The sequence below is a fragment of the Chaetodon auriga genome, chromosome 8 (assembly GCF_051107435.1).
Source record: "Chaetodon auriga isolate fChaAug3 chromosome 8, fChaAug3.hap1, whole genome shotgun sequence".
NCBI lineage: Eukaryota > Metazoa > Chordata > Actinopteri > Chaetodontiformes > Chaetodontidae > Chaetodon > Chaetodon auriga.
The window spans coordinates 14,145,450-14,166,395 of NC_135081.1; the positions used below are offsets into that span (position 1 = coordinate 14,145,450).

Genomic DNA, 20,946 nt, shown 5'->3' on the forward strand with positions numbered 1-20,946 from the left:
ACAGGTGTGACGATAAGTCACACAGACAAGATGTTTCAAAATGTTGAGGCCTTAAATTCATTTTTGAACGCATCATTTCAATGTATGACAGACCCTCCATAGAATAACAGCACCCTGAGAAGCAGGTTCTGTGTCGCCATCTGAGTAAACGAGAATAAATCATTAGTATCACTGCCAACGGCTGGTCTCAGATCAGCACACACCTACAAATCAGCCCACCCCTTTTATGGGAATGGAATGCCTGGGATTGTTTGACTGACACTCACCGATAACCAATGAGAAGTGGCGTTTGCGTCTCGTGGCCAATGGTAATTATTCAGTACTTTGTACTATAAGTTTTTACTGGAGACAGAACCTCGAGCCATCGGGGCTTGCACCTTACTTTTTCACGCTGAGCTTTGGAAATCATGCTTGCAAAATGCGAAAACATCCGGGATGCTGTGAAGTCTCTTATTGCCGGTTTCTGGATAACTTTTAGCGTCTGTTCCGTAGGTGTTCACGGCCAGGAGGGTAAGAAAAACAACATTTTATTTACGCTTTTGATAAGATAAAGAATGAGACGCGAGAGCATATTTTAAACATCTTGCTAGCTTACTGCTACTACGACGACCCCTTGTCTCGAGCAGCTAAAAACGGATCGATTCCCAGTTTATTTGTGTCTGTTTTTGCATGTAGTAACATGGTTTTAAAGCACTGATAGAAGCGCGACGAGGACCAGTGAGCAACAGGCGTTAAAACATCCTTTGCATCCTGCTTAAGCTAACGTTAGTCAGTTATCGTCCGAGCGTCCTCCTCTCGTTTACTATATTTCAACAGTAACTCTTAACTGATTTCACCATTACTTAGACCTGTACTCTGTAATGTCCTAACAGTTTTGACTGTTGTACTGTCAATTCTACTTAACCATAAGACTCAGTAATAGTATTACCGTGCTGTTCGTGGTGGGGTTAATGGCAAAACTACTGTATTTGATATTGAAGTAGGTGCAAAGGTCGACCATGCGATGTCATGGTAGCATTCTTTACATATTCTTCCCTTGTGCATGTTTACCTACTGATCCCAGCTATCAGTTTACCTTTCCCACAGGTTTTTTTTTTTCTCTGTCAAAACAGCAGCCAAGTCCATGTGCAGTATGAATCACGCTGAACATACATATACACAGACAAGTAGAAAACCTACGTCCTCCGCCGCAGACTCTGACTGTAACACTCAGCCATGCCACAAATCTTTTTTGTTGTTTCCATCTGTCTCTCTGGGGCTTTGGTTTCCTCACATCGGAAGATGATTAAGTCCAGGGTCAATTACTTGTTCTGAATCACATTGTGCCTGTTGGCAAGTATGCAGCAAGCTTTGGTGGGGCCAGGGTATGGGGGGAAACATTTCAACCTCAGTGTTGTAAGGTTGCGATTGACACATAAGACAGGATAAGGCACTGTAGTGACAGGTAGCACAGGTGAACATCCTGTCTGCTAGTGTGGACCTGTAAGGGCCTGCCAGGAAAGCCTCAAGTGGAAAACAATGTCGCTGAGCTGCTTTTGATTGACTGTCTGCTATCCTGCCCCCCAGTTTGACTCCAGTTTTTTGCAGTTCACCTTGTAAATGTTCTAAACTGAGGCAGACCACATACCCCTCTCTGTATGAAGCTAGAAACAGACTGGCCTGGAGACAGACTGAAGGTGAAAGGGTTCAGTGAGCAGGGGAAGATTACCAGCCACCCAGAACTTCTCCAGCATTGCTGCCTCTGTGGGCTCCCACCGGAAGGTGACAGATCTACGCTCTGTTGCCCACGGGTACAATATGCCGCTGTGGCATTTCCAGGGAATCCTTTGGGGGCTTGAGGAGGGGCAATAACATCCAAAGGTTTATGGTATGAGGAGCTGTCGGGAAGTAGGGGAATAGCTGGTGTGATGCAGGATGTGTGTGACAGGGTGAGTGGAAGGTTATCCTCCTGTTTGCCCTCAAACACATCTCCAAGAGCCTTATATGGAAGACAAGGACAGGGATGATGTGTGGGCTCAGATGGACCCCGGTGCCTTTTCCAAGTTTTGACCATTCTTGGAACACGTCACTTCTTGACTTTTTGCTTGCAGGTTTTGAGCCTGCCGCCCCCACAGCACTTATCTCTGTGTAACCACTGTGGGAATGAACTCATTTATTTTCTCTGAACCACAGGGATGTTAGAGGATCTAAATATTTGTGTTTTCCGTTCCAGTTGAAGTGTTAGTCACAGGCACCGCAGGTCAGAGGAAGTAATGAATCAACATTCAAGAAAATGTTATTTGCACGGAGAGTAATGCATAAGAAAAAAGCTTTTGATCCATTTTCTTGCCTTTTCTTCCAAGACCAGCATCTCTTTATATACAGAAAAAAGCACAGACTTTGTATTTAATCTCAGAGTAAGAGTATCTTTTGCAGTATATCCAGTGTACAGGTACAACTCCTCACCAGCAGTTGGGTCATCTCACAGTTATGATCCAAAGAGTATAAGCATGTACACATGTTTAGAAGAGATTTAATACTCATCTGTCCTGAAATGGTGCATTGACAAAGCCGAACTTGTTTGATTTCAGGCAATGGCTGTGGACATACAGTGCTGGGCACAGAGTCTGGCACGCTGGCTTCTCAGAACTATCCAGGCACCTACCCCAGTAACACCTGGTGTAAGTGGAGGCTTCGAGTTCCAGAGGGACGCACGCTGCGACTGCTGTTTGGGGATTTTGACATCGAGAGCAGTCCAGGCTGCAGCAATGGCTCTCTTGTGATCACAGACAAGAACGGAGAACTCAGTCTGGGTAAGCTTATTCACCACTGATGCAATACAGTGTGTTTTTTTAATGCGTATCAGGTTGAAACAGAAGTGCTCTCATGTCTCCTCTGTTGATTTTACCTGCTGACAGACTTTTTATGCTCTGTGCCATTACTGCCATTCTCCCAGCCATGATTGTGGAACACACACCGGATGCCATTCCATTGACACATTAACAGAAGAGGCAAACCCAGTCTCGCAACAGACACGTTCCCATCTTCCAACCAGGTGTATGAAGTTGTGTCTTGAGGGCATGAAAATTTGACAACACACCAGAAAGAGGCTTGAGAGATTCAGGGGATAAAAATACTCTGTCAGACTGGCTATTGTGTTTATTATTGGATTCCACAGAACCTGGCTCACGATTATTAGTTTTTTATTGTGTCTGATGGGAGGTGTTCTTACATGTAGCTTTTCCCAATGACAGTCCACATGGCTCTGCTCTTTATTATACAATTGTAGGTAGTATGAGACACACGTGACAGGAAAGCAAAAGTAGAGTTAGACTTACTTAAATCATCTACATCTGTTGATATATGCTGACAAAGGGACTGGAAATGTTCCTCTATTCAAGAATGTAGATTGCTGTCTGTGCAGGTGTCCGCATACATTTGGAAAAAAACAACATGTATTAGTGTTTGTGCAAACGTTTGTGGGTGTCTGTGTTCGCAGGTCCAGTGTGTGGGAAGCTTGAGGCATCACAGAAGAATGTGACACTTAAAAGCAATGAAGTGACAGTAAGCTTCAAGTCAGGCCCACACCGCTCTGGACGAGGCTTTCTGCTGTCCTATGCCACAGACCAGTATCCAGGTATGATATTTGTATCTGGTTGATTACTGTTTGTGAAGCGTTAACATGGTTATAAGAAGTGAGTAAGTGTTGTCTGTGGTCACATTGCTGTTCAGTTATTACTGTTGAGTTGATGTCATGGTTGCTGAGCAGGCAGAGCGTGGAGCTCATCTTTACAAGTGTCTGATTTTTAGCTAAACTTGAATTTCTAGAATGGGCTCGTTTATAAGTTTGCACTGGTGTCTGTGTGGATGTTTGTCCTTGTGTATGTACGTGCACACGTGTGTTGATGTGTATGTGCGGCTGTGAGTGCGTGACTCACTTCTTATTGACATTCAGCCTCCATCGTTATCTTTGCTCTGGCGCGTTTGCTCAGAAAACAGGAGTCTTCTCTCAGGCTGAATAGAGTGAGGCCTCGGGCTTCAGTCTGCCGTTTGGAGTGGCGGGATTTCTTTCTCACTCCCCCTCCTCTTCATCAGCCTGTTAACCACTGCGGGCCCACTACCATCCCGTGTTTGTTGCGACCCCAGAGGCTGTTGATTTAACAAGACCACATATTTGAACTCCCTCTACCAATGCAAGAGGAGATTGTAACGTGTATACACTTATTTAGGGATGGAAAATTCCCATTTCATATATCTGGATCACACAGATTCAGCTACAAAGTGATGCGTGGGTCAGCGTTCTTTCTGTGTATTATTTTAATAACCGTGTGGACTTGTTTAGTCTGAATGCTGGTCTATACTTAGTGATAGTTTCCTTTTCTCTGGATGAAGTCATACATACTACGCAGTATGTATCACAGTTTCCTGTTTTTTACTGAGTTGTTTATGAAATCCGGCAGTGTCTGCAGCTAAGCCCATGTTCAGACATACAGACCACTGTCTGTTAGCCGTGCTCACACGAGGACCATTCGCTGTACTCGTGAACTGTGACAGAGTCACAGCAACAAAGGGCTTAGTCACATCAACAGTGATGACCGCTCATCCCCTAATATAGCACACTTAGGACATGTCTCACACAGAATCTGTTTGTGTGTGGCTGAGGGAATGGCGAGAGGTGTTATGTAAGCCTGAGATACGGGGTCCCACACCGTACTATACATACCATTCAAGAACGTTTGAGTTCATTCTCTGGAGTGTATTTTTTTAATATATTTCTGTCTGTTTTGCTGTGTCAGATCTCATTTCTTGTTTACAACGGGGATCTCATTTTAGCTCAGAGCAGTTGAGGTGAGTGGCTGACCTCAGCATTTCCCATAATAGAGCCAGTTTCAGTACAGCAGTGAGTGTTTCTCACGTGCTATTCTGCTGTTTCTCAGTGTGTACTGTCCTGCTGGATGTCAGAACGTCACAGGGGATGTTTGGGGAAACTCTGAACACGGTTACAGAGATGTAAGTAAACCAGATTTCATTCCAAGCTGTGTTAGACTTTTATGGACTCATGAGCGTAAGGTATGAATTGAATTCACTTCTGAACGTGCTCCATATGTCCCCTCTGCTACAGACCTCAGTCCTGTGCAAGTCTGCAGTCCATGCTGGAGCTGCGTCAAATAGTTTGGGAGGTCGTGTCACTGTGAATCGTGGGAGAAGTCTTACACTCTATGAATCCACCTTTGCCAACGGGATCCTCTCAAAAACGTGTGTGTTGTTATTGTCCTCAAAGATTCAATGTAATCATAGTGTTGTTGAGATGGAAATTAGGTAACATTAGATTTTATGATAGCAAGTAGATTATGCACTGACCTTCTAACTGTCCTCTTTTGACAGGGGATCATTATCAGAAAAGAAGCTGCTCTTCAGCAAAGGTATGCAGGGTATGACATTTATCACTACACATTGTTAAAATCTTTCAAAGGGCATACTGAATGTCTTTGCATGTTTTAACCGATTTACCACATATTATTTACATTCCTGCTTTCCATTTCTCAATGTGTCTTTAATGTCAAATGGTTGGCAGTAAAGTTTACATGATGTGCTGTATGTAAAAACACACTCGTTAGGTAATGAACCACTTTCATTGGTCCATCCTTTCCTCTCGTCCCCGTACAGAATGCAACAACATCCTGAATGTTTCTGCTTTAAATGCCTCATCTTTCTGGGATAAAAACAGTCAAGAACACACAAAGTTCTGGTCCTCCAGAAACATGGATTCCAGCCACGAGTTCCTTACCTGGGCAGCAGGCGGTAATGATCCGAACCCGTGGGTGGAGCTGGAGCTGAGAGATAGAAGCACTATCACAGGTAGAAATGCTCAGATTACAATTTTAGGTGTAAAATATGTTTATTCAAAAAAATACATATGAACTAATTAAATTGTTTAAAGGATAATGAAGATGATATTCTAGATTTTTCTTGTAATCCCATAAAAAGACGAAGTATTGTTTGAGTGTCCAAAGCTTTATATACAGTAGGTTATTCCACTGTGCCATTGGCCTCCGTTGTTGTCCAAAAACTATTAAAAAAGCATCAGTGAGCCACACTGTTGCTCAGGTTGACATGTTCTTTCATTAAGATGAACATACTCGCGAGCACGACAAATGTATATTAATCCACCACTGAAAGTAGTCCCCAGCAAATGCACTTTTTGAATAATGTTTGCCACAAACCATTTTGGGAATTATTGAGCCTATTCGAAAAATGAAACCATATATTTGTGACCTGTTTTTAAAGATTTCCTTCTTCAGTAGGAACCAATAGGTTAGAGGCATAGACAGGATAGGAAGTCAAAAAGTTTTGATAGGTGTAAGTGCTCTGTTTTTTTTAAATGTTGGTTTTTGTTTTTTTCCAGGGATAATAACAACGGGATCAAATGAGCTCTACATAGAATCCTACATTGTTTTTTTCAGCAAGGACAGAAAGAATTGGAAGCTTTACAAAGGTGCTCTCAGCAAAGAAAAAAAGGTATGAATTGTACTGGACTCCTACTGCTGATGTTCATTTGATGGCCAACAGAGCTGATGTGGCAACTGAGTTTACACTGCAGGCTCTCCAGTGGTCTCTGTGAATAAGTAACTTGGTTGTTATGGTTGCAGGTGTTTCAGGCCTATACCGATGGCCACCTCCGGGTTCTCAACAGCTTCTCCCCCCCTGTGGTGGCTCGGTTTGTCCGGCTACAGCCACTGAGCTGGCATGGCCGACCCTCAGCTCAGGTCCAGGTCCTGGGCTGTCCTGTTGCAAAGTTCACGTCAAAGTCACGCTCAGCCGCTGGTGGGTATGCTCACTACTCATCAGGAATAAACTTGACCTGTTGACAGTGTGGGTTAATGTCTTTACTCTTGATATGATGATACTCCCACAGAAACGCCGTCCATCAAAGTTAGCACGCGTACCACACGCCCCAGCCCCACTCCCACCCCCACAGAGGGCCCAGTGTTAGTGGAAACAAGACTGAGTATGTACTTGTATCACCTTCTACTTCCAAATATGTCCAGTGAGAATTAACGCTGGACTGCTGTTTGAAGGATACATGTCAAACAAGTAAAATCAATGTACTGCATCCTTCTCTCACGTTCATCGTTGTGCACCTTGTGCAATAAACTGCATTTCCTCCTCACACCTGTGCAAGTGTTTACTGACTCTGACACTTGTTGTCCTGTAGGTCCCAGTCAGCCAGTAATAGTGGCAGTGGGAGTGGTCCTGGCTCTGTTAATGTGTGGCAGCTGTTTGTTGGCTGGAGTCTGGTGGAAGCGAAGGTACTGTATTTTGATACTCTTGAGCTTTTCAGATTTTATTGATTTTCATACTACTACATAATACTTGGACTACTGTCACTGTTTATTTAAAGTGATTATTTTATTCACGCCTAAATACTTTTGGGGACGGCCAAAGATGATGACGATGATAATAATAAACAGCAGCAGAGGACGAAGAGGTCTTGAATGGTTATAACATGACAAAGAATTAGAAATGCATGTCGTTCTCAAACCGTTCAGAGCCTTGTAAACCAGTAATAGAACTTTAAAATCAATCCTAAAAGACCCCGTGTAAGTTTGAGTAAGTTTTTTGGCATGTCGTCGGGACAGGAGGAACCCTACGTTTGCAGTATTTCTTAAAAGATGCTGGTTGATGATAAGGTTGATGATAATTCAGGTCGCAACTAACGATCTTTTTCATTATTGATTTGCCTGTTGATTATTTTTTCCAGTAGTCAAAATTTTTGGCATTTTTTAATTAAAAAACGGCTGAAACCATTAATCCATTATTTAAATAGATACCTAATATTTTTCTGTCAACAGATTAATCAGCTAATCTCTGTAATGGTAATGCTCCAGTAGTCACTGCACACTTCACAAACCACTGTCTAGTACGTAGAATAATGCTTCATGTCCATCTCTTTGTCCATACAGGAAAAAAGATGATTCACAAATGAAGTACTCCTTACCCACAAGTAAGTCAAGTCTGTTTTTCAGTATTTTTCAACCTTCTGTTTAAAAGCCTCTGACGATGTGTGTTTGTGTGTCAAGTAGGCTGCGAGAGTTTCCAGGCAAAGAGTCTCTCCTGCCCACAGTCGGAGCTCATCTCCTATCCTCTGGAGCGAAATGTCCATGATGCTCTACCCAGCCCTCCTCTTAACGGTGAGAATTCATAGAAATATCCTCTGACTTTTTTTAACAGAACACTGCTGCACTTCAGCTTTAGTGCTGTTATTATCAGCTGCTGCCTTTTTGCTCGTCCATTCAGAGTTTACTGGTGATCTCAAGTTTTTGAGCTGTGCTGTCCCTCCTCCATGTTTCCTGCTCTGACAGTCTCTGGCTCCAGTGGTCAGTTTGAGGAGCTCATGCCAGGCCTGACAGGCAAACAGCTCTCTCCACGGGCGTCCATTCTTTGCCCTGGCTCAGCCCATCACCCAGTCGCAGTATAAACATTCCTTTCTTTGGTCCACGGAGCCTCTCTGAAAGAGACCCTTTAATTGGAGCTCGATAAAGGGCGCTCAGCCTACCCCCACCACCACCAGCAGTCCCCCTCTCAGCCTCCTCCATCCCCTCCCCCAGCGAGGGGGCCCTTCGCTGAGAGGTCCACTGATAAACAGGACAGAGGGTCAAAGCTAAGACAATCAAAACCCTCAGTAAAGCCTGTCTAATTAAAATAGCTCTGGCTCTGAGGCTCCCTGCGCTCTAGAGGAAGGTCTAGGCCTCCCACACCACAGCCTCTTCTGCTGGGGCAAGGAGTGGGGTCTGGTTGGATGTGAGTGCTACACTGTCAGCCCCCGTCCCTGTGATTAGAGGAGACATTGTTGGTGGCCAAGCAGCTCATGCAGGGGCTCAACATTGGCCTGGTATGAGACCGCTATTGAGTAGAAAATAAGCATTTCCCAGAAACTGAAGTGTAAGATGCAAATAAGCAGTTGATCCTAAAAGTGTTTTTCCCATTAGTGAAAGGATGCTGCCATGAGGTACAGTTGATGTTTTCATGACAGCAGTTGAGTGTTAGTGGGGATCAGCTATTGTTTTTAAGTTTATAAGATGCCACATATTTTGCTCACCACATTGACTGGTCCTGATGCTAATGTGCATTTAACCAAAGCAAATTCTTGTATGTGACAAGTTACTTGGCAAAAAAAAGTCTGATTCAATTCAGATTTTGTTGGTTTTGAAGTCTTGAAAACATAGAACTTAAATGTTAATGTAAACTTTTCTGAAATGCCTGTTTAAAAGAGAATCTTTCTCGACGTTGGAAAGGTGAAAAAAGTCCAAACTCAAGGTTCACTCACAACTATTCTGAAGCTTTCAGCTGTTCGCCAAAACACTATCTTATTACTGTAAGGTAATTTAATGATTTTAAAGATACTTCCTTCGTAGTTATTTTGACAGTTGTGTTAGATGACAATGATGGATTGAATGTAACTTGTAAACTGCAGGAGTCTTAAAACTCCAAGAGAATAGTTAAATGACTTAAATGTGAAGATTGATACCGCTCTTATAGCGGCTGCTCTATCTAAGGCTGCAGCCAATAGCTTAGCTTAGCACAAAGACTGGCAACAGGGGGAAACAGCTAGCCTGGAGTGACAAAATCTACCTACAAGCCCCTCCAAAGCTCTCCAATCAACTCACTATTTCTTGTTTGTTCAAGCCATACAAAAACTGAAGTGTGAAAACGACTGTTTGCCACTTAACGAGGGGTCGTGTGCTGCACTGTTTCTTGGCTGGGACCAGTTAACTTCCTGGAGTCTCCGCTGGTAGCCTAGCAACTGCTCAGAGTTGACTACCTGCAGAAATTTAGCTGATACCCGTGCTAATGTAGAAATAGAACCTCATACTGGTTTTGACTCTTTTTTTTTTTAATGTTTTCCAGACTATGCAGAGCCTGCTGTTGGCGCTATTGGTCAGAAGGTTGGGTCAACATTTAGACCCTCCTCAGACGAGGGCTACACCACCCCTTTCACCTTCAACCATTATGACATTCCTGGCAACCTGCCGGAGTACGCTGAGCCTCTTCCCCCAGAGCCTGAGTATGCCACCCCATTCAGTGAGCAGCCTTCTGATTCACACGGACCTCCTGTACCAGCACCTACCGCTGGCACCAGCACATCCAGCCACGCTCAGTATGACTGCCCCTCACACAGGATGCTATCCAATGGCTACTGCACTCCTGCTCTACATGCCAGTGGCCCACGGCCTGTCAGTGTGGTGTACGCTGAGCCCAAGTCATGTGACTCTTTACTACAGAAGCACACATATGAAGAACCGTTGTGAGCGCAGCAAGCTCAGACACGGAGAAGAAAAAGGACTCTCCTGAGCTGAAATGTGTGTTGGGACCTGGAGACCCACTTGGGTTGAACTCAAGTGGACAGTAAGCTGGACGGTGCTGTCCGGACTGTACTAATGCTGACAACTGAACGTCCAGTGAGTGATGCACCCAAAGTCACTTTGGACCACTATGCATATATATGAGGATACACCACTCAGAGTACACAATGATCTGAGAGCCATATGGATGCAAATATTTCCTTCCGGGAAGTATGTCGTCGTACAGTGGAAATATCCTGTGATGCACAAAGAAAATGCAGGTCCAGTTGTGTCTCAGAGATACTGTTTTATTGATGAAATGTTTAATCACAAGCTGCACTTTCAGAAAACACATACAGCAATGTATGTCTATTTAACAGGTTAATGCAAAAAAGCAAAGTGGGTTGAATGTTACTTGTCCTGACAAAACATTGTATTCACAATGTGTAATTTCAACATTTCAGAAGCACTATAAACGGTACACTGTAACAAAGATTGTTGCTATGATTATGAGTAACCACTAGGTGGCTCTCTTGAGCTTTAAACATCTAACAAAAATGTACAGTAATAATTTGTCTGCTGGTTCTCTTTCCTCACAGAATTGTCCATTTCTAACAGACAGAGTAAAGTAACAAACATTGGTTTCAGACATATGCTTGGATTACAGCGAAACACAGAAAGGCACAACAGGTAAGAGGATGTCGTGACTACAGTGGAGGACCCTGTGGTGTCCTTGAGTAAGACACACATACCTCAATCAAACTCAACCTCAAGCTGGTGTCAGTTTGCTGCCAACGAGTCTGGAGAAGAGATTTAGGAATATCACGAAACCTTAACATTAAAAAACAGTTGCAGTCTGTGGGCTTACTGTTATTTGCTGTGTAACAACTTTCCCACAAGTAAGAAACACTTCAGTAAAATTAACTCTTACTTACTGCAAAGTCCATTAGATTGTCTTATTTTTTTGTACGGGAGATATAGGTCTTAAGTTATTTAATCTGTTTAATTTAAATAAACTGATGTAACACTGCTGCTGTTCACACTGTTAGAGGAAAAATACAAAAGAAGAAATCGAAAGCTGTACTTTTTCCTGTTACAGGGGTCAGGTGGCAGTAATCCGTCATAATATCTGAAAATGTTACTTACTTTTGTGGTGTCATGTTTAGTGATGAATTCGCTAACCTCCTCCTCTGATGAATAAGGCACAATAAAACAAGCATATTCAGAAAAAGACTTCAGGAGTTGGCCTGGTGTGTGATGGCAGCAGCAAGGTTTTTAAGGTTATTTTACGGTCGACTTGAAGCCTGTCGCAGCAACGAATCTGCAGGCAAGTAACTACGATACGTCACTAATAGAAAAATGTCAACCAATCAGAACTTCTATCAAATCAGAAATTAAAAAAGCCTGTTATGAAAACAGGCACAATTGATTTTTCTCAATATAAGATACAGAATCTTTCCTTGAAATCCTTTGAGGTGTTACAAATTTGTAATTGAAAAGCTTAATTGAAGTCTATATAATAGCTCAAAAACAGGTGGTGTAGTATCAAAGACTTTTCAAATTGAAAAGAGTAAAAATACTTGACAAAACGTATTTCACACAAATCATTTCAACATTTAAAACGTTTTTTATACTCGATTTGCTCTGTTGTTTCAATGTTTGTGTTCAGCCTGTGTACCAGCACCAGTCTTTCACTCTCCAGTGTTATCATGGACCCTCTGGTTTGTGCTTAACTCTGTCCTCCGCTCCTCCTCTTCCTCCTCCCTCCCCTCAGAAGAAGAGTAGTGCATCAGAGTCTGGTGTCTGTTCCTGGACGGGGCATCCTTAAAACGCAGGCCGCAGTCTTCGCATGCATACAGAAGCCCCTCTCTGCTGCTGCCTGGGTTTGCACCTTCTAACTGAGACTTGCTCCCATTACCACCCAGCACAGCCGAGCTGGGGTGAGCCGAGTTCGACATGGGAGAATCTCTGGAGCTTAAAGCGGTGTGTGAGTTGCTGTCAGGGCTGCTGGGTGGATTTAGCCCAACGCCGGCTGGAGGAAAAGTCCTGGGACGCCCAGATGGAAAACCACGGCCTGCTGGTCCCCGAGATGTGCCCCCAGCTCCAGCTTCTCCAGCATCTTCAGGGGCCAGTCCGTGGACTGTGCGGTAGTGGAAGCGGATCCCAGAGCGGTTGGAGAAGCCTTTCCCACAGAGGCTGCAGATAAAGGGCCTCTCTCCTGTGTGGATGCGGGTATGGATCTTAAGCGCTCCTGACTGGGTAAAACATTTCCCACACTGGCTACAGCGGTAGGGCTTCTCCCCTGTGTGGGTCCTCTGATGGGCTCGGACCCCTGCCAGATGGGGAAACCCCCTGCCACAAAATCCACAGGAATACGGCCGTTCGCCTGTGTGGATGCGCCTGTGGATCTTCAGGGCCCCTGACTGGCTAAAGCTCTTCCCACAGTCGGAGCAGGTGTAGGGCCGGGCGCCGGTGTGCACATTGAGGTGGATGCGGAGGTTGCTGTGTGAGTTGAAGGCCCTGCCGCACTCTGTGCAGAGGAAGCCAGATGGTTTGTGAGCATGCTCAGAGCGCTGGTGCTGCAGCAACTGGGACGGTCTGGAAAAAGTGGCAGAGCAGTGCATACAGAGATGCAGCGACATGTTTATAGGCGCCCTGCCTCCTTCCTCTTGTTGCTGAGTGTGTGTTTGTTTGTGCTGGTGGTGGCACTCCTGAGTACAGGTAGGAAGGGAGTGCTGGCAAGACAAGCAGGGGAAAGGGCCAGAGAGCTGCGGAGCACGAGAGCGGGCGAGCTGAGGACAGGGTAAACAAGAGGTCAGAGGACAGTGGTGGTGATGAAAATGATGATGGGCGTGGGTGTGAGAAAAAGGGGAGTCTATGTCCTCCTGGTGGCTCAGTATCTGGGTGCAGGTCTGGAGGCTGCGATGGCAACACAAGCAGGGAAACATGGAGAGGTGGGACATGGAGCCTGAGGACGCCCTGGAGGGAGGTGCGTCTGAGTTCTGGTCTGGGCTCTGAGTCCTTCTGTCTGCCCCTTCCCTCTGCGGTCGGCTGGGCATCCTGGTCTCGAGGTCAGACGTGGTGGCGGTGCTGTTCGGTTCAGCGTCCGGTACGTGGTGTCGTACTGCATCCGAGCGTGGCAGCAAGGACAATGACTGTCTCGGTTTTAAAATCTCAAAGGAAGGTGGAGACGTGGAGTAAGGGCAGCCAGGGCAGGTGCAGGCATAATGCACATCTAGGCATACAAGAAACATGAATTGCATGAATATGGGGAATATTTTCAGGAAAGGGACTAGAACAACCCTGATTTTGAGCTCTAACCTTCTCTCCTCGCCTCTCCCTTCCTCTGTGATGCCCCAGGCTGGATCTCCCGGCCTGGCTCTGCCTCTGACTTGTCCTGGGCAGGTCCAGGTTGTGGTAGAGGTTCGAGTGAAGCACCTTTGAACCCCAGAGCCTCCCCAGCAGCGGCAGCCGCCGCCGCCGCCACGCCCCATGCTGCGTTCAGAACATCTGGCTGATCCTTCGAGGTGCTTCCTGATGTGATGAAGTCGCCGATGAACTGGTGCATCTCCATCCAGGAGCACTGAGCATGCTGCAAGAAGTACAAGGCATAGTCGGAGGGTATGAGTGCCGAATTCAAAACGCAAAAACGCCTCGTTTGAACTACTGAAAGCCACCTGGTTCATCCCAAAATTTAAATAACGGGCTCATCGGACGTTACTTACAATGTCGCTACACTTGTCTTTGTCCATGAATTTAAACAGACGCTGCTACCGTCGCCGGATCTCAGCTTAGCTTTAACTTATATCAACGAGTCCAATATGGCAGACACACACAAAACAACGGGGCAGCAGAAATATAATAATCATTACACATGTTTTTTATTGGATGGCTACATGTCCACTGTAGCCTACTCCCGTTAAAACATCCCGTCAGCTAGCAGACATTGTATTTCCGGGTTCTTTGATCATGTGACAGGAGTTTTTTTTTTCCGCCTTCTTTTCACTCAAAAAAACATAATATTCACCTGAAAATGTTTTTTAATATGTAGACGGAATATGAAAAGATTTAATATGAAATGGAATAAAAATAGATTATAAATGATAAAGTATATTAAGTGTTACAGAAACGTTTCTGAAGCAGTTGTTGTTCACAGCACAGACACAGACATGACAAGTTTGAATTCCTCAAAGAAAACAGCAAAGTGTCGTTTAGATCCAGAAAATCACATCAGCATTTTGTGCTAATAATGAGAAAACGTTACAATCACTATTATAAGTAAATGCAGCAACATCTTGGCAAAAGCTTGTTGTGTGAGGAAAAATCCAAAACAAGCAGAAAAGTGTTTCACACTGTGAGGATGAAGTCTTTTATTCTTTGTTGACTCATTTTTCCGTTTGAAACATTTCAAGAACTGAATCTTAAAATGAAGGTAGAGATGTAATCATCAAAGTTGGCTCATTATCACGAGACCCACTCATGAAAAGGAACAAGCACTAAACAGTAAGTCCTCATCAGAACAGGCTGCTACATATAATGGAATATCTTAGTGAAAGCAAGATGTTAGACAAGTTTTTATTGTCTAGTCGAGCTGCAAGGATTAGTCGATTAATTGAGCAGTTGATTAAAAACAAAACAAAATTCTGACAATTGATTAACCATTTCAATAATTTTTCAAGCAAAACTGTCAAATGTTTCCTGGTTCAAGCATCTTAAATGTAAGGATTTGTTGCCTTTCTTTGTCTTTTGTGGCAGCAAATGAAGAGTCTTTGGGTTTTAGACTGTTGGTTTGACAAAAGACATGATTTGAAGATGTCACAATGGGCTCTGTTTGTGTGAAATTTTCAATTTCATAGACTAAATGTGATTGATTAATTGGTAATGAAAATAATCCTTAGTTACGACCCCATTGTGTCATCTAAAATATCTGTTTCTAAAGACAAGATTTAACCTTCCAGCTCAATATTTTGATCTAGTTTTCAGTAAAGTACCTGAATCTGTGGATTTATGGCTGCATTTTCCTGAGAGCTGTATCCCGACACATGCATGGTGCATTGTCGTGCTTTTTAAACGGTCATTGTCTACAGAGAAGGCGCTTAGCAGTAAGGTCTTTCACACACAGCAATCAATTACGAATAAAAAAAACTGACGTCAACAGATATTAACTGATCTTGTACCAAGAACAAATATTTATTGATCTTTAGAAAAATGTCAAAAGATACCTGCAGACTGTAAAGACTCAGCAAATGTAAATCACAAGGTGACAGAATGTCAAATTATTAATCAGTACCATTATGCAACTGCATTACATTTAAATCCAAAATATTCAACATAGTGCAAAAGGTCAAGTCCCGAAACACAAAATGCACATACTTTAACTTTTCCCTCCATTCTACAAAATCCAGTGTTTTATTCAACTTAATACATATGAACACATCTAAAAATTCCATTTCCCCACACAAAAACAAGTGCATAAATGTAGAAAACTGGAATAGGTTTTAATGATGCAAGGAATCCTGCACAGTATTGCATAGGCTTCATGACCATTACAGTACCACTTTGCTCCAGTGGCCCGAGCCACAAACTTGAATCAAAATGTAAAAATAACAAATGTGATAAGCAGCAAGAGCTTAGAATGTCTGGCTCGCCAGATGTTTCTAGTGGGACAAACATATAATTTAAAAAAAATTATAAAAGAAATCAGTGTTTATGCTGTCAGATAAATGATCTTTAGATATGTAGGATCCCAAAATTATTAGTCATTTTTCATGATGTGAGCATGACAGGCTGAGTTAAGTCAATCAGTTAAAGGAAGATGGGATCCTAAAACCACTTTGCATCGTAATACAACACAACAGCTGTTTGCCTTTGGCCCATCATTAAGCTTCAGGTTTGGTCCTCCAAGGGAACGAGTTTGGGCACCCCTGCTCGAAAACAAAGGTCACACAGTCAACAGCTAGAAAGACACGTTTCCTCAAGAGTCCCTTCAGGATAGTGGAAAAAGTAGAAAAACTGCTTTGCCTAAAATTATGGGTATGATGGTAGATATGCTGATTAGACAGAAATATTACACACAGTATTGAATAGTATATCGTTCTGTCTGTGGAATAACATATTTGGTTTACATCTTTACAGGTACAGCAAAACTGAAGGTGTGTCCATTGCAGGATTTAGACACACCCTTCAGTTGGGAATGTGACCACAGATGGAATATTGTCTTTTTTATTTTGCCCTCATAGAAAATGTTACATTAATTTCCTTGTATCAGCATTCAAACATCAGCCTCCATCTTTCTCCATCAGCTAGCAAGAGTTGGATGAATCAAAATCAAGAGCAGGCGAGTGAGGCTCCTTCTTGATGTCTATCGTCAGTCCAGAGGATGCTGTAACATTAAGAGGGGAGAGATCCATGGGATCCATTTTACACCTCTTTACTTCAGTATATGTATCTGGGTTTGGTTGAACAATCGCTTTGCTGTGGCTGTTTTTCAATTTCTGTCTTTCGGTGCTATCGGCTTCTCCTGAGATTTCCAACTCTTCCGGCTCACTTTTCATTGGAACAAGAATATTGTGCTGAGCAGAATTGGATAAATCACGCTTCGTACACAAATCCAGAGGTGTTTCACAATCTGGATCCTGTTTAATCCCAGTTACCAAATCCAGGGGGGCATTTAGCAGCGTTCCCAGAGCAGCATTCATTCCGAGGTGTTGAGGCTGGACCTGCATAGCTGGACCAGGTAGTGTTGGAGAGACCAGAGATGGGAGGTGCAGGTCGTTGCTTTGCATTGGACCGACGGGAAGAAACAAGACAAGATTAGCACCTGCAGGTGGCTGTATGTCGAGGGTTAGCTTCCATAATCCATCTGATGGACCAGAGCCGTCAGACGCACCCTCTGTCACAGGTCCTGGACTACTGCAATCATTCACTGGTGCAGGCGACATAGTGTCTGTCTCTGTTGATTTCGATGAGTCTGGTTTTGCATTGAGAATTTTCGTCTCGGATGAGGAGCTCTTTGAGGCCTGACGTTTTTTGGGAGCGCTCTAAAAATGAGAAACACAACAAAAACAACCCAGTCACTCAATGACTTGTACAAAATACAAGTGTAACATGTCAGCAGGATAAAGACTGAGAGACCTATACCTTAACCTTCAGGTAGGTTTCAGTTGCAGTTAACATCTATCATCATGGCACACTGCCACTCAAAAAAGTGTTTTGTTTCTGGTCACTTTGCCTGGCTGTCTGACCTTCACTGTGCAGAATGATGTATGCGCAGGCTGACAGTGAAAGGCTGTTTTCACCTTCATCTACTGAGAGGAAACAATTTAAAAATGGGTTATTTAAAGAGCAACTTAATGCCTCTTGAAAATGTTTTTCTTGCTAACCTCCAGTTGCTGCAGAGATGTACAGCTGTTCTCTAGGACACAGTGGTATCACTGTTGGCTGTGGTCACAGGTGCAGTAAAGCATGCCTCTGGCCACATCTCACCATACCCTTCATGCTGGGTGTGGTCGCAGGTGAAATGGATTTGAAACCAGACAGGCAAGTGAAATACCACCTGTCAGACTGGTATTAAGTGACTATTTAAGAAAATGGCTACCAGTAGTGTATTTGTATTTGACAGGCAGACAAAAGTATTGCTCCTTTAAAAGTTACACTATACATGAGCATAATGCCCCACACTCACCGCAGGCTGGGGTGTTTGTCCACAGGTCTTCAGGTGGCTGTCATAGTTCTGCTGGTGGGGAAAACCCAGTCCACAGCTTTGACAAAGGCAGGGCGACTTGCCAGCATGACCGCCCATGTGGGACATTAACAGCAAGGCGGAGCGGAACCCCTTTCCACACTCAGCACATTTCAGCACCCGCTGGTGAGCCCCGAAATGTTTCTTCAGCTCCTCCGAAGTGTCAAATCTCTGTCCACACTCCAAACATCTGATCTCATCCCCTTTAGGCTCCTGGTTGCCCCAGCAGCCTGTGTCCTTTTTGTGCTGCTGGAAGTCGTCCTGACTGAGAAACTCTCTAAGACACGCCACACAGTGAATGCGTTCAGGTTCACACTTGTGTTTGCGGTACAGCTTTGCCAGGCGGAAGTGGCAACGGCATCGTATACAAGTGTAAGGCAACAAACCAAGGTGGGAGAAGCTGTGTTTCAGGAGAGCATTCTTCTTAGTAAAGATCTGTGTGCAGTCCGTGCATTTAAAATTGCAATAGCACATCCTCTTCCGGTGGCGCGCGAGGGATTTTGGAGAGGAGAAATTGCGGCCACATACTTCACATTTAAAATTCAGCATACATTTGTGTGACTGCACATGATGCTCGCACGCCTGCAGGGACGTAAACACACGTTTGCACAGGTCACACTCGTAAAACTCTTTCTCAAAATGAGTTCTTGACAAATGGAAATCGAGCTCTTCCTGTGACGGGAAGTCTAACAGACAGACACGGCACAGGAGACGATCCACTTTGGTCTGGGCGTGCGTGCGCAGGTGGACTCGGTAGCTGCGAATCTGGCAGAAGCGCTTTCCACACTCGGCACAGCAGTATGGACGCGCTCCAGTGTGCAGATTCATGTGGTCCTGGAGCTTGAATTTGGAGGATAGCTGGAGATCACAGACACTGCAGCGGTACTCGCCCGAATTACTCGGCTCTGTGGGAAAGAGAGGGAAAATAAAGGTGAAGAAGATGTACACTCAGCAGGAAGGAGAAAACTGAAAAAATGCTGACAGTAAGAAAGACTTACTTAAAAACATTCTGACATTAACTTACATCAAATATGCTCATAATTAGTTTTAGATTATATAACAATACATTACTGCATACTTATGACAGTCGAAGTGAATGAGTCATACCATCGTTGAATCCTTCCTCATCCACGTCATCCTCTTCCTCATCATTCTCTTCTTCCTCATACACCTCTGACACCTCACTGTCATCGGAGTCATCCTCGTCATCCTGCTGCACCTCTGTTGGATCCTCTTGTGCAGCGCCTCCATCACCAGCGTCTTTCTCTGTATTGTCATCCCTCACACGCAGTGGAGGGTTTGCTGTTCCTGGTTCAGCAGGCGGACCGTCCGCTGTGGGCTCTGCCGGTTCAAGAAGTGCCGTGCCTCTGTCAGCTTGCTCATATTGAAGACTTTCTGCAGGATTTAAGGGTTTACAACGTGGTACTGTCTCCAATGGAGGTGATGTAGAAACTACTGTGTTGAGTGCAATATTTGAGGTCTGCTTTGCTGCATCTGCCTGCTTACCATCGACTGACTGCTGGCCTCGGACCAGCAGCCGTTCCTTGCCTGTGGTTGGAAGTGTAGTGACAGGATTACTGGGTGAGTCCTCAGATGCGGAGCCACAGGATGCTTCTCTAACAGAGGTCCCCTGTGGGTGCAGGATGTCCGGAAATCCCAACTCTGTTAGCTGGACATCGATGGTGTATTCAATGGACATGACTGCTGGCTGAGGAGGCAGCAGGGGCCATGAAACACAGAGAGGAGCAGGTGTTCAATGAGCATCTGATACTGAAATGAACAGACAGTTACGAGTTAAAGTTTAAGGCACCAAATGCATGTTTATTAATAATTTAGATAATAGTGTCATAGTTATCTGTTTTCCTTACCTGTGGAGCAACTACATCTGTGGCTTTTGTTCTTGGTCTTCGCTGTCTTCTTTCTCTCGTTTTTATTGAGCTTGGCGAACAACTTTTCCATGGAAATTTATCTTTGAAACACCTTCATGTTGTTCACCTCGCTCACCTGACGGGAGGAACTAATGATGGCAAAGCGTGGCTTCAGAACAATTAGACAACAAGCTTTAACTTCGCTGTTTGCATTTCAAGCAAAAACGAATGAGAAGCGGAATTTGTACCAGAATAAAATAAATAAATAAAATGATTCACCTCCAAGACGTGAAAGTAGAGCGAACAATTAGCCGCTTAGCTAGCGACATAAAGGGGAGTTGAAACAGAGGGAAACAAATGAGGCAACACAAGCAGAGGAAACCCACGTGCGCGCTCGAGCACACCTAGTGTCCTGGAGAGGTATTACATGACAGCTCATGGGAAGCACGTTTCACCAAGTGGACTAGTTTTTCAGTAAATAAACACATTTCCACACGTACTGCATTATCTAGAGCATTTTTATGTACCAGTGAAGTCTCTCTGCTGGCCTCTTCCTCAGCTGGAGCAAAGGAACAGCTACACAGACACTCAGCTCAAAGAAGGACGAAAAGGATTTGGAGTGCTTGCATTTTTCACCGTCATGTGTTGACTTGCAGATCAGATAAAAGTGAGGTGCTGATTAATGATTTTGTGATGCATTTGTGAGGATGATCCATCACGTTGAACTTTACAAAAGCACCACATTTACATGCCACAGTGTATTCCTGCATTACTCCTTTGTACTGTGTAGACGGTGTGGTAGAGGATCACTTTCTACAGACCATTTTTATGGCACCCATGGGTGACCTTTTGAGGGAAAGGGTGCCTGTTTCTCAGGCATGATTGATGGAGAGCCTCTGACCTGTTGACGTGCCAGAAGATCAAATGGTCACCTTCTTGCTCCAGTCTCCATGTTTTCTTCTTGTCATTATTCTAAATATTCTCTCAACCAAACCATTCAGAATTCAGAACCAAA

General features: G+C 44.1%; 3 protein-coding genes across 7 annotated transcripts; 1 reads left to right on the plus strand and 2 right to left on the minus strand.

Moving 5' to 3' along the window:
• Window positions 1-341: 341 nt before the first annotated feature.
• Window positions 342-11,555, plus strand: LOC143325031 (discoidin, CUB and LCCL domain-containing protein 1). 2 transcript variants are annotated; one of them, XM_076737897.1, is made up of 15 exons: window positions 342-510; window positions 2,571-2,792; window positions 3,479-3,616; window positions 4,776-4,827; window positions 4,917-4,989; window positions 5,102-5,235; window positions 5,365-5,402; window positions 5,647-5,838; window positions 6,386-6,498; window positions 6,630-6,804; window positions 6,896-6,988; window positions 7,196-7,289; window positions 7,944-7,984; window positions 8,061-8,171; window positions 9,889-11,555. In XM_076737897.1, the coding sequence occupies exons 1-15, from the start codon at window positions 408-410 to the stop codon at window positions 10,287-10,289; spliced, it is 1,980 nt and encodes a 659-aa protein (XP_076594012.1). In that variant the 5' UTR covers window positions 342-407; the 3' UTR covers window positions 10,290-11,555. The 2 variants fall into 2 exon arrangements, with proteins under 2 accessions (XP_076594012.1, XP_076594013.1); XM_076737898.1 differs by having other exon boundaries at window positions 346-510; window positions 8,064-8,171.
• On the minus strand, window positions 10,615-14,295 carry LOC143325032 (uncharacterized). The gene is made up of 3 exons (XM_076737899.1): window positions 14,048-14,295; window positions 13,644-13,914; window positions 10,615-13,557 (listed from the first exon to the last, which is right to left on the minus strand). The coding sequence occupies exons 1-3, from the start codon at window positions 14,072-14,074 to the stop codon at window positions 12,014-12,016; spliced, it is 1,842 nt and encodes a 613-aa protein (XP_076594014.1). The 5' UTR covers window positions 14,075-14,295; the 3' UTR covers window positions 10,615-12,013.
• Window positions 14,296-16,334: 2,039 nt separating this feature from the next.
• LOC143323998 (uncharacterized) lies at window positions 16,335-20,494 on the minus strand. 4 transcript variants are annotated; one of them, XM_076736154.1, is made up of 5 exons: window positions 19,932-20,494; window positions 19,570-19,771; window positions 19,171-19,404; window positions 18,007-18,968; window positions 16,335-17,362 (listed from the first exon to the last, which is right to left on the minus strand). In XM_076736154.1, the coding sequence occupies exons 2-5, from the start codon at window positions 19,760-19,762 to the stop codon at window positions 16,625-16,627; spliced, it is 2,127 nt and encodes a 708-aa protein (XP_076592269.1). In that variant the 5' UTR covers window positions 19,763-19,771; window positions 19,932-20,494; the 3' UTR covers window positions 16,335-16,624. The 4 variants fall into 4 exon arrangements, with proteins under 4 accessions (XP_076592269.1, XP_076592268.1, XP_076592265.1 ...); XM_076736153.1 differs by having other exon boundaries at window positions 19,171-19,458; XM_076736150.1 differs by having other exon boundaries at window positions 19,171-19,771.
• Window positions 20,495-20,946: the final 452 nt, after the last annotated feature.